This window comes from Camelus dromedarius, chromosome 10, assembly GCF_036321535.1.
Source record: "Camelus dromedarius isolate mCamDro1 chromosome 10, mCamDro1.pat, whole genome shotgun sequence".
NCBI lineage: Eukaryota > Metazoa > Chordata > Mammalia > Artiodactyla > Camelidae > Camelus > Camelus dromedarius.
In genome coordinates, this window is record NC_087445.1 from 7189704 (window position 1) to 7206257 (window position 16554).

At 46.5% G+C, this 16554-nt stretch overlaps 1 protein-coding gene across 2 annotated transcripts; it reads right to left on the bottom strand.

Moving 5' to 3' along the window:
• Positions 1 to 5372: 5372 nt before the first annotated feature.
• On the bottom strand, positions 5373 to 16533 carry NUDT2 (nudix hydrolase 2). Of its 2 annotated transcripts, none has more exons than XM_010975840.3 (3): positions 16451 to 16533; positions 7851 to 7992; positions 5373 to 5963 (listed from the first exon to the last, which is right to left on the bottom strand). In XM_010975840.3, exons 2-3 carry the CDS (start codon positions 7975 to 7977, stop codon positions 5647 to 5649), a joined length of 444 nt encoding a protein of 147 aa, XP_010974142.1. In that variant the 5' UTR covers positions 7978 to 7992; positions 16451 to 16533; the 3' UTR covers positions 5373 to 5646. The 2 variants fall into 2 exon arrangements, with proteins under 2 accessions (XP_010974142.1, XP_010974143.1); XM_010975841.3 differs by lacking the exon at positions 16451 to 16533 and adding an exon at positions 13266 to 13357.
• Positions 16534 to 16554: the final 21 nt, after the last annotated feature.

A 16554-nucleotide genomic window follows, 5' to 3' on the forward strand; every position in this document is an offset into this window, starting at 1 on the left:
CTTGGGCGCTGGTGCACAGCCATGGGCTGTGGAGTGACTGGAGGAGGAGGACACCCAGGCTGGGTCCTGGAAGTTTCCCTAAATAGCTGGGGAAAATGACTCACACTTAAATGGCCATCCACCTTCTATACAGTCTGAAGCCAGCTTACCTAACTAACCTCTCGGGCCTTGGTTTCTTCATCTTTAAAATGGAATTTCTCGGATTCATTGAGATGGGTTTGTAAAGTACTCATGTAAAAATTGGCAAAGAGTTAAGTGCTCAGTAAATGGTAATTGCTATCAACTCTATATTCTAAACAAGGAACAAAGAAAAATTCTGCCTAAAACCTGTGCTGTCCAATATAGTAGCCTCTAGCCACATGTCACTTCTTAAATTTATTTTTTAAATTGATTAAAATGAGTCATAATTATAAATCCAGTTTTTCAGGCACATTAGCCACATTTCAAGTGTTCAAAAACCATGCGTGACTAGTGGTTAACATGTTGGACTGTGCAGATTATAGAACATTTCCATAGTTGAATTAAGTTCTACAGCCCAGCACCAAGCAGTGTGTGCTGTCTGAGATGACATGGCGGGGGGATAAAGTAATCTGTAAGGCCCAACTCAGCTGGCATGGAGGAGCAGTACCCTTTAGAAGGGCACTGAGGGCAGGCAGCCTAGATCGGGGAGGGGACACATCGTGCCCACTGAGCCCTCACTGTGTGCTGGGGCAGGACCAAAGGGAAGAGTGCCCTTGTTTGGCCAAATCCCAGCCAGCTGGCCCTTGGCTTGTGATCTGGTTTCTAGTCTGGCCTCTGCTATTGACTTAGTTAATCACAAAAGTGCAGATGAACCAACAAAAAACACTGAGATAGGAGGGCATTGTCCTGAGTCACACAGCAGGTTAGTAACCAAAACTGGACTGGAACCTGGTGTTCTGCATCTAGATACCTAGAATCTCCCACCCAGCATTCACCCATCTTCCTACAGTGTGGCCCAGCCCTGGCCTGTATACATCTAAGGTTGGGGAGCCAGCTAAAATGTGTGTCTCTGAAGCTGCCACCCAGTGGGCCTGATTCTAGGCCAGGGAGTGTTTCCCCTTCCCCCATGACAACAAAAAAGAGAGGTTCAAGAAGTTGGTGGGGAGCTGGCTGGAATGGTAGGAACCATGAGAAAGGACTGGTTTTGGAGATGGTGGGGAGTAGGAACTGGGCTAGAAGCTGTCTCTACCCCTATATTTGCTAGGATGCCCGAAACTCTGCCCTCTCTGAGCCTTGTCCACCCCCACCCCCAATCCCTGCCAGCACGTCTTGTACATTCCAGATTTATCTCTGTCTCTTTGCACATCTGGGTGGAGAGGGAGGGCTGCCCCTCCTCCATGGCACTTCCAGCAGCCTTGTCATGGCCAGAATTCCCCATTGGTCTTTTCTGTACCCCTGGGCTGGGAGGTGGAGGTGCAGAGACTGGTATGCAATAATGGGATGCTCCCTTCTCCAGAGGTGATAAGGAGGGACTGAGTGACCACTGTGGGAAATCTGAGACCGAGGCCTACCACCCCCATTCTGTGACCATGTGCACCCTAAGAGTCTGCCTCAGTTTCCCTTCCAGTGCTATATGAATCTGCTGAACTCTGGCCAAGCCCTCTCTCTAAGATCCAGATATGTTTTTTAAGAGGATCTTTGCTCTTGTTCCCCCAGATTTGAGTGAAGTATCCCTCACCCTGGTTGGCTCCAGAGCAAGTCTTCTTCTGCCAGTTCCCCTCACTGAGCTTTCTGTTCCCTTCTCTCCTCAAGTCCAATGCCAGTGTTTACCTCTCCAACCCCTGGCCACTATCCCATATCAGGTCTTATCAATTCTAGCCTCAACCATTGCAGTGGACTCCTAACTCCAGTCTCAAACCTTTCAATTCAATCCACATGGCAGCCAAGAAAATCTTTCTGAAATTCAATCATGTCATTTAGGGAGAAATTCTAGCTCTGGTGTTCAAGACCTCTAAGATCTGAATCATTTTTGCAGCTCTGTTTCTGTTTTGCTCATGCTCACATACTTATAAGCATATTTTGAAGAACTACTACCTTCTGTTCTGGGAACAGCTGCACAGCCCATCCCTGCAAGGGGGGGCCTGCCCAGACCTAGCCTTGAAGAAAACTACAGTGGCAACTGGGTGATTTCCTTTCCTGCCATTGTCAGACTCAGTGGGACTTCTGGTGACACCTCCCCTCTCTGGTACACACCCCAGTTCCCAAGGAACAACCTAGTTTTTATCTTAAGGCTAGCCATTTGCTTCATCATGCCTAGGGATCTTTCCAGCAGTGTGGTGGAGGGAGAGATTTTTTTTTTTCCCCAATGTACTTTACCATTTTAATGGGCTATACAGGAAAAGACTGATGTTCTTTCTTCTCTCTCTTTTTTTTTAAGTGAAGTGTCAGTGACATAACATTATGTTAGTTTCAGGTATACCATGTAATGATTTGATATTTGTATGTATTGCTAAATGATCACCACAGTAAGTCCAGTTAACAGCCATCACCATACACAATTACAAAAAAAAATTTTTTTTCTTGTGATTAGAACATTTGAGATCCACTCTCCTATCTACTTTCAAATATGCAATATAGTATTATTAACTACAGTCATCATGCTCTACATTACATCCCCAGGACTTAATTCATTTTATAACTGGAAGTTTGTACCTTTTGACCCCCTCACCCATTAAGGGAGGGGAGAAATGTTGGTCTTCTGTAGCAAGCCCTGAGTCTGGCTGGGGGTGGGGTTAGGTTAGGTTAGGAGGGGGAGAGACTGAAGAGGAAGAGGCTTTGTCCCTGGGGGTTCCAGGTCTGAAGAACAGGAAGAGGCCGTGCCTCTGTAGTCAGTATCCTAGTGTTGTTTTTTCCCTCCCTAGCCCCCCCTTCCCCTCCTCAGGGGGTCCTGTTGAGAACTTCCTATGACACAATCCTGAGCAGAAGGCAGAGTAGAAGGGGAATGGACGTGAAGGGGGAGGGTTAGGAGAAGGTAGAGAGCCAGTCTTACTGGGCACCTGCAGCACAACCTTAAAGGGGCAGCAGCAAGGCTGGCACTGCCCCCCTCTAGAAAAGGGGCAGACAGGCTGGGGCACGAGCTGGACTGATGGAGAAGTCAGCCTCTGCTCCCCAAATGTGGGGGCTCCACTGGGGGTCCCATACTGCCCATAGGCTTTCAATTTAAATTCTACCCTTATAACTTCATTCTTTTGGGTCTTCAATTCGCAAACAAGTGTTTACTGTGGGGTGTAAGGTATTGCTTTTGGGAGTCAAGAGAGCATTTTGGTTTTCCAGAGCCTCTATCAGATGCACCTAGGAGAGGGCAACTTAGTGACCATCCTGGTGAGGATTAGTTTGTCAGATGCTTCTTCACTCTGGGGTGGTGCAGGTAGTAGTGGGGAAAACAGGTGCAACTCCAAGAAGAGCCTCTTTGGGTGTAGGTGGAGAAACAGGATGGCGCTTATAGGACAGGTGGTTACATCAGGAGGAGGAGAGGCTCTGGAGCTTGAGGGCCTCAGAATGAAGGGAAAATTGTGGTCTTGGCCCCACCGCTCTTGAATAAGCCCCTGGTGGCCAGAAGCAAAGTGGTGATGACGATGAAGCCTGCTCACCTGCTACATCCCAATCTCAGTTCCTCTCTCTCCCGCCCTCATCCACCTCCGGTAACCTGGCCCAGTCCCACCCTTCTGTGAATTCGTCCTGCAGAGTGAGCAGCTGAATGTAATTTATGAACTCCACCCCCTGCCCCCTCCCTGCTTCTCCAGAGTACCTGTGTTTTCATGGAAAACACTGTAAGGCCCAGAGGAGTGACTCCAAAGCGATACAAGATATTTTAAAGCAGAGTATTCCCTCTGGCACCTCATCCTCAAAGGACCCCACAAATAGGCAGCCACCAGGACCATCTACCTTCTTAAGCCTCAATTTCCCCAGGTAAAAAAATAAGCAGCAAAATCAGATCATTTTCTAGGCCCTTCCAGCTCTGTTGTATGAGGTCTTAGCATCTTGAGATCCCACAGCCTCCCATGCTGAGTGCACGGGGAAGGCCAGCCCTTGTTAGGAGGCAGCTAGTCTGTGGTTTGGCACCACTGCCCAGCAGGCATTTATTAAATCAGTGGGATGTGGTCCCTGCTGGCCTGAAAAGAGAACATTAAGCTCCAAAAACTTCCTGCAGCAGGCCTCCTTCAGAGAGTGCTGCTCAGAGGGGTGAGGAACAAAACCATTCAGGCCCCTGGCAGTGCTCCAAGATCCTGTTCGCTAGTACTTCTGCCCTGTCTGCACGGAGAACCAGTGACTGAAAACATCTGGAAGCCTGTTTAAGACCTGGGTAACTTCTCTCTCCTTCCTCTGGGGGTGGCTGTTCTTGACCCTGGTAATCCACATTGACCTTTGCCAGTGCCCCTTCCCGTCCAGTCTTCTGCACTTCATTGGGCAACAACCCTCTAATGAAATCCACATGAATTCAGCTGCTAACAGCTCCTGGAAGGGCTGGAGGATCTAACACCTGCCCTGCATTCCTTGAGCCCTAGTAGCAAGGGGAAAGAAGGCTGAGACCCAACTCTTGTGCTTCTGGGTCTTACAGTTGAATCGTGGAGAAAAGGAGTAGGAGGGAAGAGAGAAACGCCGACGATGAGGTCTTGCTAAAGGTGCAGAAGGCAGCGGCAGGTGAGGACTGCACGAGGTAGTGACAGGGCTGCTGGGTGGACCAGCGAAGCCCCCAGGCCTCTGTACGCCTCTTACCAATGACCTTGGTCATACTCACAACCATGCCGACTGTGGGAGTCAGGACTGGGCTGGGAGGTTGGAGTGTGTGTGTTGCTGACCTGGTGGCCCAGGGTTGGCTGTCCCTCCTCTCCTGATTGTGACTGGGGATCTGTTCCAGTGTTTCTTGGGTCTCTAATTTTAGGAAACATTTACTGAGCACCTACACTGTGTGCACCTGGTGCCGGGAAGAGATACATTAGCAAGTACAGTTGTCCTAAGTTATCCGCAGAGGATTGGTTCCAGGACCCGCTGTGGATTATCAAGTTCTAAGGATGTTTGAGTCCCACTGTCCGTCCTCGGTATCCACGGATATGGAGGGCCGACTGTATAACAGACCCAACTACTATGCTCCAGTCCCACTTGCTTGTATATCCTGCCCGCTACATGTCACAATGTCACGGGCACACCAGTGGGGTGGGATGAGAGTGCTTGGAGTTCCAGAGGCAGGAGAGCTACCCTGGCAGTGTTGGGTTTCTCCTATTCTGACTCCCTCAACTTCTCTGGGGTGGAGTGCTTGGACACAGGATTCTCTTCAGCTAAGGTCAGAGCTCTGATTCACTCTAGCTTTTCTCCCCACCCAGGGCAAGAGTCTATGAAATAAATACAGCAGATTAGAAGGAGAGATAAGCTGCTTGACGTTTATTCATTAAGTTTAAGGATGCACTCACTGGGCCTGGCCTTTTTTCTTTTTTTAATTCCTCCTTTGCCTTCCTTTCCACCAAGCTGAGAGTTTTGCTTGCATGCTTCTGAGAGTCCTCAGCTGATTTTACTAACCTATCTGCTCTGTGCTATGATGAGCCAAAGACTTCCCCGGAAGTGAAGGCGGGTTCATCTCAGAAAGTCCTCAAGGATCCTACTGAGGCAAATGACCCTGCTCTGGTCAGCTCAGGCCGCTGTGGAGCAGAGAAAATGGTGTCCTTCTTGGAGTACCGCCTTCATATCCTTGAACTGAGCCAGCTGGCAGGCCTCCTCCAGTCCCAGCCAGCGGTATGCCTGATGCTCGTGGGAGAGGCGGACCTCCACGTTGTAGTCCTTTACCTCTGCCAGCCAGTAGATGACCGTTTTAGGCTTCTCCCTGGCCACATAACTGAGCTCCCTTCTGAACCCCTCGATGATGGTCAGCTGGCCCGCTTCTATGCCTGCTTCCTCCTGAGTCTCCCGCAAGGCTGTTTCCAAGTCGCTTTCTCCTGGTTCTGCATGGCCTGGTTAGGAGAAAAGAGGAAGAGGAGGAGGATAAAATCTTCAACAAAGCTGGACTTTCCAGGTCAGATAATTTAAAGCTGGGGTCTTTGGTGACTTTTCTAGCTGTTTGCTAGGTTTTGGCAATATCCTAACATGCCTAGGAATGGGGTGCAGGGCAGGGCGTGTCTGGCTTTGTGGTGTCTGGGCAGTCCCCCTTCCCCACCACATCTTCTCTACAGAGAGTGAAACAGACCATGTATTTGGCAAGTCTGGTCTAGAATACAGCTCTTTGATGGTAAGAGAGACAGCCTCCCTCTAACCTCTGCTTTCTTATTCTTTGGAGCTCTCCTCATCCCATGTTCTCAGGGAGACCATTCCCTTGGAGACATTAATGTGGTTTTCCTGAGGAGGAGCAGTTCTTTCTTGCCAGGTGGGAGCAGGCTGACGAGGGAGCACTTCGCCTACAATCCACAGTGAGGACTTAACACTGTCTGCATTTGGTCCCTGAAGTCCCAGGGCCAACAGTTAGGTTCCAAACCCTGCACCACGGCACCAGCAGCTGTTTCCAAGTAGCTATCAAGGCTTTTCCAAATTGTTTTCGTCTTTCTAACTGAGCAAGGCCAGATTCCAGTTTCATAGGGAAAGTCCTGATGGGAACTTAGACTAAGGACAAGCTGAGAGCCAGTTCTAAGAAAATTTGTTGGCAAGACCCAAACCCAAGCAGACGACTGCCAAGAAGCTGTTCTAAGAGAACTTGAAGCTCTGCAGACTGGGAGCAGCCCTCAGCTTTGTCTCTAGGCCCGCCCTGCAAATTCTCAGCTTACCCAGGGGGCCAAGAAGGCCTGGGAGGGGTCTGGCAGCCTCTGTCAACACATGGCTCCAGCAAGTTGCTGGGGGCCTCCTGGTTCAGGAGCTCATGGGGAGCAGAAATTCTTAGCTATTCCCTGGTTGGTTCAAAGACAGGGCTATATCCTAGCCTTCTCCTTCCCAGGGGTCCTCATAGCAGTACCCTGAGTCAGCTGCTGCTGCACAGCTCCCACAGAAAGCAGCCAGGAGTTTGGACTTAAAAACCCATTCTAGCTCACGGCTGCTGGGGAATTTTCTCTGTACAGCACCACATATAGCCGTGTCCACAAAGACAGGTAGGTAATGCATCAGGGGAGGAAGATGGGAGGGATGCTGGTGGTGAGAGAGGTGATCCAGTCCCACCTTCCCTCCTACTGTGTGGGAGTCTCTGAGCACAGCCTGCCCAAAAGCATCCATTCAGCATTCTGCCCATCAATGTTAAAAGGGTAACTTCTCCCCCAGGTCCAAGCAGGAAAAAATTCAGAGAGGTCCTTTGAAATCTTTCAATGAGAGGTACCATGCCGTGTGACTCAGGTGATCAGGAGGCACAAGTGTGAATATTTCTATTCATAGTATATGTGACACTTCTGTCTCTTTTTTGCACCTTGTTTCTCCCTAGTGAAACTCAGATGTGCAAATTTTATTTCCTGTTCCCACTTCCTTGTTTTCCTCCAACCCTGGAGCCTTGTTTACCCCTCCGCCACCCCACTTGCCTTTCAAGGCCCTGCTCCCTTCTGTCTCAGGGATGTTCACCCTAGGCTCCTGAGCTGTAGCCCAGTAATGGCTCCACCCAAGGTCCCCAATTCCCAGCCCAGTGCTTCTTCTGCTACCCAGACATCACCGCAGAGGCTGGTGCTCTGGTGAATGATACAAAACCAGGTGCTGCTTCTGCCCTGGGATTTAGTCCCAGAGTTCTATTTCTAGTTCTTCTCTGGCCTGGCATGGACCAGACCCTCCTCCTACACAATCACTGAGAAGCAAGCCTTGTAGGGTGCCTGGCAGGGTGGATTTCTGAGCAAGGCTTGGCATTTCCCCAAAGGCCAGCCCCTCTGGCCTCACACCTTTGGGAGGAGTCCAGTGATGAATGCCATAGGATGCCTGCAGCAGTAGAAACTCAACTGCAGTGTTGTCCACCTTGGGCATGAGGCGTCTTCGGAAGATGATCAAGCCGCATGCTCTCAGGGCCATGGTCTTATCTGAAGGCTTAACAAAGAAGATGCGGTAAGTTACACAAAACAGGAAGATCCATACTGGGGAGCAGCACAGACCGGCTAACAGTGACCTCGTTACCTACAGAAAAGGGAAAAAGGCAGCAGGACCAATGTGAAACCAGGGATCAGAGACGGGCCTTTGTGTGTAACTGTGGGACCCTGGCCCCTACCTGTTGGTGTGGTTCTATGCTAACTCCTCCAGGTCTCCCTGCTAAAGCAGGGCTCGGGGTGTGTGTGTGTGTGTGTACACGAGATCCTCAGCAGCGAACTCACTGCTGAAACTGGAGAGATGCTGGGAATGGGAGAGCTGCAGTACAATATTATCATCAAATCCACACTCCCATTTCCCTCAACCTCCAACCTGAGTCTCTGGAGCAAAGAGACCCCATCAGTGTGGTTTCTGATGGCTCACAGAGGGGTCACTTAGGAAGAATAGCTTGGTGTACTAAAAACTTATTTGTTATTGATTTTTTTTTTTTAGTCTTTTATCTGTTTTGGAATGTTCTACATTCACATAGTTCAAAATTCAAAGTATAAAGGGGCACACATGGTAGAAAGTCTCTTTCCCATCCCATCAGAGGCGAACCAGCAGAATGATCAAGAGTGTGAATCTGGAGCCTGGGTTCAAGTTCTGAATCTGTCACTTATTGACTGTGTGATTAGCTCCTAAGCCTCAATTTCCTCAACTGTAAGACAAGATAACAATAGCGCTACTGTAAAGGGCTGCTGTGAGGGTTACATGACTTAACTTTCATAAAGTGCTTTAGAACAGTGCCTGGCAGGTAATAAGCATGCAGCACATTTCAATATGCATAGAAAACTGTCTGGAAGGATACACATCATTAATACTGTTTTCTGGGGAATGAGATTATGGGGAGACTTTCATTTTCTGCTCCATATATTTCTGTATTATTTGGAAGTTTACAGAGAACACTTATTAATTTTATAATCAGAAATACAATAAAGACAGACTTTTTTTTAGTCTTTTCCAATTTACTTAGCCTTTTTTCCATTTCAGAAAAAAATGTCAACAGCAAAAGACAGGAAGGGAGCAGGAATATCTGTAGAAGTGAAAAAAATTCATCATCTGAAGGAAGACATGTATGTGCTCAAGGTAACAAATAACATGGAAGATCCTTTATATAAGGTCCTGGTAAAGAAAAATTTGTGTTATTTGTTCAACAAATATTTATTGAGCACCTACTATGTACTAAGTACTGTACTTGGCCTTTGCCCTCATGCAGTTTATATTCTAGTGGGAGAAGCAGACTTTAATCAAATAGTTAAGCAAATTTAAAAATAATTGCCAATAAGGTATGTGTTCCACAGGGGAAAATGTATGATTGGTAACTTGACCTCACCTGAGGGATCAAGGAATGCTTCCTGGAAGAAGGGATGTTTGATTAGAGAAGTAAAGGATGAGTAAAAGGTAAGCTGGCAAAGGGAAGGAGGAGAGAAAGTGTGTTCCAGGTGGAGGAGACAGCATGGGCAAAGGTCCTGAGGTGAGATGGCATAACTGGAAGAAAACCAAGTGTCTCAAATGCAGAGAAGGCCTGAGAGAGTGGCCCATGCAGGGAGAGGCCCAAGTTGCAGGGCCTCATCTGCGCAATTCCAGGACCAAAGAAGGAGCTAGTGCTCATGGGTAGCAGAGCTGATGCAGAGAAGGGGGCTGGAGTAGGAGCTGATGATCTCCACAGCCCCCTATTAGTGCTCGATCAAAATGGGCTTGCATCTGTCAAAGGCATAAAAATCAGACTCAAACTGAAAGCTGTTCCAGGGCAATTCTCAGGATTGCCAACAGATGGTAATGATTCTCTAGAGAATAGTGGTTCCTTAACCAAAAAACCAAACACACCCAACACTGTGACCTTTCCAAACCTTTCTAAACCTATAACGGGAGTTTTTAAGGATTGGAAATAATCTCAAAGTGGGTTTTCTAAATGCTCTATGTTCTCATATGCTGTTGGCAGGAGAGTAAGTTAGCATATCCCCTTAGGAGGTCAATTTGGTAATAATTATCAAGATATAAAATGCACATTCCCCTAGACCCAGGAATTCCATTTCTAGTCACCCTGACGTGTAGAAATACATGTGTAAGATGCACACACTTAAAGAAAAAAGGAAGAAAGAAATATCCATCAATATGGGAATGGTTACAAAAGTACAGTGTATCTATATGATGGAATATTAGGAAGCCAATTTAAAAATGAGGTGGAGCCACATAGGCTGCTTGTAAAAAGATTTTTCAGACATACTAAGTGGAAAAAGAATGGCTCATAACAGAATGTAAAGTGCAGTCCTTTTTAAGTTTAAAGTTTCATAAGCTGTAAACCAGTATCAGGCTTATATTAAACATTGTGTTCTGTTTCCCTGGTCTCCCTATTTGTGCTGAGAACTTTCCTTATTCTGGAAACCTGAAGGAAGCACCCTGTCACCAAAGAAAGGTGAACAAAGATTTCAAATTACTGGTTCCACATTCAGGCAGAAACAGGTAACTGATCCCACATCCTCCTATGAAGATGCTCAGAAAGTATTAGCAAGTTATAGGTATAGGGCATCTTGCCCCTGCCTTGGTAGAATCCCATGGAATGGATGTTGGAATCCCTGGAAAAGCTTAGGGATCCAAGACTAGAGGGCACAGTGCCCTGCCTAGGACAGGAAGCCCCAGGGCATTCCTCCACACTCCTGCCATCACTAATACAGCATGGGGTGGGATGTGGCAAGAAAGACAGGCCTGGGGTGGCCATGCAGGACTACTGGGGAGAGAGGAGCAGGCAAGTATTTTCCTCTGGGGAGAGGGTTTAGGTTGGTCACAGTGGTGCACTCTAGCAAAAATGTATCTCAGTATATACCAATGTTCAGGGGTGACCGCGTCTAAGAACCAGACCCACTGATGGTGCTTCTTCTCAGTGGGACCAGAAGAACTAGGATGAAGAGCTGGGATGAGATGTTCACTCTCTGCCTATGCTCTGGACCCACAGAGGGGTCAGCTTTTTCTAGAAAGGCTATTTGCCCTTTCAATTGCTTGGCTTAAGCCAGCTGTCCTCTAGAATTTCTCCCTCCTTCCCCAGACATGCAGCCTCCTCTGCATCCTTTCAGAAGCAACTCAGATGTCATGGCTTGAATAACCTTCTACTGTAGAGTTTGATCAGAGACACAGAACACTATGAGCAACAGAAAATTAAGAATTTAGTATAAGGATTGGACCTTGTGCAATTATGGAAGCTGATGGAGAAATCCATGCAACTCTGTCGCCTCTGTATCTGGTGTTAGGCCTGAAATCTCTCTAGGTCAGTGAGGCCAGCAGTTGGGAAGGAAAGCTGGATGTGAAGTGGAAGAGAGCAAGGAAAACTGGAACCTGTGAGAACAAATCGACTCGTGTTCACTGTCTCCAAGCTCCTGCCTCCGGTGATTTGTAGGAGAAGCTGGAGCCCTTTGCCACAGAGCTGAATGTACACTTGGCCCAGGACTCAGAGTAGCTTAAGGAGGAGATTCAGCAGAAGTCCAGGAGCTGCAGGCCTGGATGCTGTCCTGCGCCAACAAGGTGAGCCAGCAGATCAGTGTCAAAAGGTTTGCACTGCCACCATGCCTGTTACCCCGCTCCGTCCTTCAGCATACTGGCTGCTCCTTCACTTCAGCTTTCCAAATCATGTGCAAAATTTTGAGGTCAGCCCTAACCTGGAAGCATACAGGAAGGGAATCCTGGGAAACTTAGTTCCAGCTTAGCTAAGTGGACACAGTACAAAGCACCCACAAGCACGCATACCTAGTATAGCAAATCTCTGTCTGTACCTCTGGCAGGTAAGAGCCAGACTCTAAGCTGTCTCCTTGGGATCCAGCACAGCAGCTCTCAACAGATGTTCATTGACTCAACAGAACTGTCTCCCCACCTCCCACTCAAACAAATGCTCAGGGTGTGTTCTGGGACTTTGGGAAATAGCCCAGTGTTTCCTGAAGAGTGCCATTTACATAAAAGTCAATGGAGCTATTGTTGGAGGTTTCTGTTTTTCTGGAGACCACGGAGCTGAAGCTGTCCTGGGGTTTGAAAGTAGCCAGGTTTCTTTCTCTCTCTCTCTCTTTCTCATACACACACACGCACACACACACCCACACGGACTCTGAGTGGACTCAAACCTCAGGGGGTTAAAGAACATAGCATCCAATATGCAAAATATGCCTGCAGCCAGGATTGCGGAGGTGAGAACTCCAGGCTGACAGCAGGCAATTCACACTTCAGAAAAGTGGCAAAGTGCCTTAGGTGGTTTAAAAAAAAAAACAAAACCTGCACAAAAAAACCCTCAATGTCATCAGAAGGTTCCAGAAGCAAAGGAAAAGTGCTTTTGGCTTTCTCTGTATATGCAACTCCCTCACAGCCTAGGAGGTTCAGGACCTAGGTGCCAAAAAATAATTCACAGATAACTGGCTCTGCTGATATGCTGTGTTCCAGTATCTTCATCAAATTAATCAGAGTGCTATTGCAAGCATAGCTCAACCCCAAAAGCCTTCACTAATGCAACTTTAGATACAGAAAGCGCTCCCCAAATCCTCCACCTAACTTGTTCCTCATGGTCTAAAATCGCTTTTGCAGAAAGTGTTTCAATTAAGCATCTACCCTGTGCAAGGTTCTTTATATGTATCTTTTCTACAGCTCAGGATAACTCTTCATAATAAGGATTATTATCTCCAGTTTTGTGAGGAAACTGAGATTCAAAAAGGTTAAAATATTTGCCCAAAGGCATAGCTGGTCTGTGAATGGTGGCATTTGAATCCAAGTAAGTCTAACTCTAAAGTCTGTATTTTTTTTTTTTTTCATTTATACAGCTTTGCTTACCGTGAAAGAGCAGGGCTTAGGGCACAAAGGCCCTGAGAGAAGACATGCAAATAATTTATAAAATTACTTCCAGTTCCAAAATTCCCACTTTTTGATCTATATTCATATGGAGAGTTTTTAAGAAGTCTAGCTGGAATCCTTCCCACAGAACAGGTTTTAGTTGGAGGGGCGTATAGATGAAGGTCCTGGTGCCCAAAGACAAGGCTGGAGGGGTAAAGTGTAGTCTGAGGCCCCTTAACTTTGCTTGTCAGATAAAGGTTTCTAGGTCTTCTCTGCTTTTTTCTGGGAAGTAGGAGCCTGAAACCACATGTTGAAAACCATACCCAGTAGCCTGAGGATTCCCAAGCTTGGGGACATGCTTGACGCTAGCCTTGGACAAGTACACAGGCACCTAACTTAGGGCACTGGTGTCTAGGAAATTTGCCCAGGCTTACCCATTGCAAGGAGGGAGGCCACTGCACCTGACCACAAGCACCTCTGTGACTGCTCAGCTTCCTCTCACTTCCCCCTTCATAATGGTCATTTCTCCAATTCTCCAAGTCCCTCTTTCCCTTTCAAAGGAGAAAATAGATATGAGCCTCCCATCCTTGAATAAAGTTCTCTCTTTTAACAACAAAAATAGAGGGGAGAAGGGTATAGCTCAGTGGTAGAGTGTGTGCTTAGCATGCATGAGATCCTGGGTTCAATCCCTAGTACCTCCATTAAAAAAAATTAAAATAAACCTAATTACCCTCCCCGCTTAAAAAAAAAAAAGGAAACAACAAAAAGAGAAAAATAAAAAAGAAAGAAAAAAGTCCTCCACTACTATAGATTGAATAAATTGAGACAAAGAAATTGTTCCCTCAACTACACTTTTCCTTGCACATCCACCACTCTCCTCTCTCACTGAGACCAAGCTGCTGAGTCATCTTGCCATCTTTGCTATTTGGCTGAGGGAGGAAACAGATTTCACCTGTAATGACGTGAATATTGGCTTCTAAGATGAGACCAAAGTCAGACAAGGTTGGGACAAAAAATCGTTTCTAGTGAAGCAGATCTGTTAAGTGGCCTGTTAGTGCCATCTGCTGTCCAATCCTGGAAAGCAAACACGGGGAATTCTGGTATAGCCTGAAGGGATTCATTACTCATCTAATGTCTGCTGAGTGTGTCCCATGAGACAGACAGTGTGACAGGACTGAAGAGTAGGTATGAAGCTGAATACTAGTGAAAGAGGAAGGTATTTAAACAGACAAGTTACACATTGTGTTTTGTGCATCAGGGGGATATGTGTAAGATGTAATGGTAGCAAAGGAGTGATTATCTTTAGGTCAAGGGGTACCCCATAATGACACTGAGGGATGGCTAGGAGTTTACCAGGAGAATAAAGGTGGCAAGGGGCACTCCAGGCAAAGGGAGGAGTGTGAGCAAAACCCCTCAAGCACAAGATGGCATTTCACCGATAAACAGTTTAGTTTATATTCTGTAGGCAATGAGGAGCCTTTGACTGGCTTTAGGCAGGGCTGTAACATGGTCAGATTGACATTTTACAGAGACATTCTGGCAGCAAGGAAAGTGAAGAAAGAATTAGAATAAAAGATTAAAGACAAGGAGACCAACCAGTTATTATAGTTTTGGGGGAGGTGTATTTAGGTTTGTTTATTTACTTACTAACTTATTTTATGGAGGTACTGGGGATTGAACCTGGGACCTCATGCATGCTAAGCATGCACTCTACCACGGAACTATGCCCTCCAGCTCAAGGAGACCAACCAGTTACAAGCCGTTTACCAACAGTCCAGATGACAAATGATAATAGAGTTAAATGAAGGCAGAAGCAGTGAGAACGGAGAGGAAGGAAGGAATTTGAGAGAGATCGCAAAGAGAATATCAACACTATTTGATGTTTCATTGTCCAAGGGAGAGAGAGAAGTGTTTGGTTTGAGTGACTAGGTAGAAGGGAGGTAGAGGCAGAATGTCAGCTAATGATTTCTGTTTGGGACAAGTTGAATTTGAAGTGCTGTAGACCACCCACAAGGTAAGTGAACAGATGGGTCTAGAGTTCAGTGATCATCTCATCCCATCTCTTCATTTCCCAAGGTGGAAATTTCCTACTAGAGAAAGATTTTTCTCCCACTGTAGGTACCTCTGCAGCCCACTGCCTTTCATTTGGATAAGTCTGCCTGTACATCTGGCATTCCAAGAATTTCATCTTCTTTCAGTCAGAAACAGCATGGCACAATATAGAAAAGATGGCTGGCTTTGCACTGAGAAAGACCTAGCCCCCTAATTTAACAGTTGTGTTACTCTGAGCAAAATATTTAACTTCTCTAGGCCTCGTTTTCCTCATTTGTAAAATGAGGAAACTACCTACATTTATGTTATATAATGTATATGTAAGGTCTGACATATCATAAGTACTGAATATGTGAGTCACTCTTAACCCTTGTATCATAAAAGGTCATCCAAAAGCTTCTCTAGGTTATGTTTTAATGGCATGCTCTTAGCTTTTATCAACACTTGAATCAAGAAATGGCTTTTCATATTTTCTGCAAACCAATAGTGAATACAGTGTTCATCACACCATGTATATTCCTTATGTAAAAGGTCCCACAAGATAAATTCCTTTTAATATAAGTACTAGGAAGAAATTTCACTCTTTTGAAGAATGAATTGTTCCTTAATTACTAGTTATTTAACTGACAAGTTTTGAGCTAAATTGGGTCCTTTACAGTAAATCTACTGGCCCCATTGGCTAGTATATTTGCTTGTTTCTAATATGAAGATAATAGCTCTCATTTTTTTTTTTTCCGGTGGAGTTACTACTTGCCAGGCATTGTGCCAAATGCTTTACCTTCATTATTTCCTTTAGTCTTCACAACTGCCCCTGAGGCACTACTGCAAGTTTTCAGAAGAGGAAAAAGTCAACAGTAGCTGAGATGTGTCTGGGTAGTGACTCAAAAGCAGATCTGCCCATCTTCCAACATCATTGCTCTCAACTTTCGACTCTATATTAGCTACAATTGGCTATTTGATTGCATTCAGTTTATTTTAAGCTGTCCTATATATGTATATGTATAAATATGTGTTTTTTTCCTTAATACATATAATAAATACATAGGGCTCAAAGCAGGTCACAACTAGGAGAAAGAAAGTTATGTTTTAGGCAGTAGTACTCCCCTGTGACTTTCTTTAGTTCTGCCATAATCGCCACAATATTATTCATTCAGTAAATGAAGCAATTTGAAAATGTAAAACATCTTGTGGAAAGTAGACAGGGTATAACGGGTAACAACAAAGCTAAAACTGAGGCCCAGGGAGGGGAAGGTAAGACGCCCGGTCGCTGGGCCCTAAACCCGGCACTCTGGGATTCCGACGACCCACCCGATCGCCACTTGCATGGGGGCAAGCAAGGTTCGCAGGGCCATGTAACCCTCCCTTCTCCCTGCTTATTCAGGAAAACTAAGGCCCTGTGAGCGGCTGGGGCCTGGCCTGCCCACGCCTCACTGCCAGCTTGGAGGAGGGCACGTCCAGCTCTGACCCTGCAGCGACGGAAAGTTAATCAGCTGCAGACTCCCATCGCTTCGAGCCTCGTTCCTCCGAGAAGAACTAAACCCAGAGGTCCCTCTGTAAGGGTACTCACCCCAAGCAGGAGGAGGCAGGAGGCGGGCCTTGGACAGAGACCGGGGGTACGTCGACCAACCCGAAGAGCTCAGTTGCGCTTAGGGAGACCAATAGCATGTGGCA

Coding starts and splice junctions, on each gene's coding strand:
- NUDT2 (XM_010975840.3), bottom strand. CDS start 7,977: ATGGCCCTGAGAGCATGCGGCTTGATCATCTTCCGAAGACGCCTCATG. Junction 5,964..7,850: donor TCACTGGACTCCTCCCAAAG/GTGTGAGGCCAG, acceptor TCTCCTAACCAG/GCCATGCAGAACCAGGAGAA.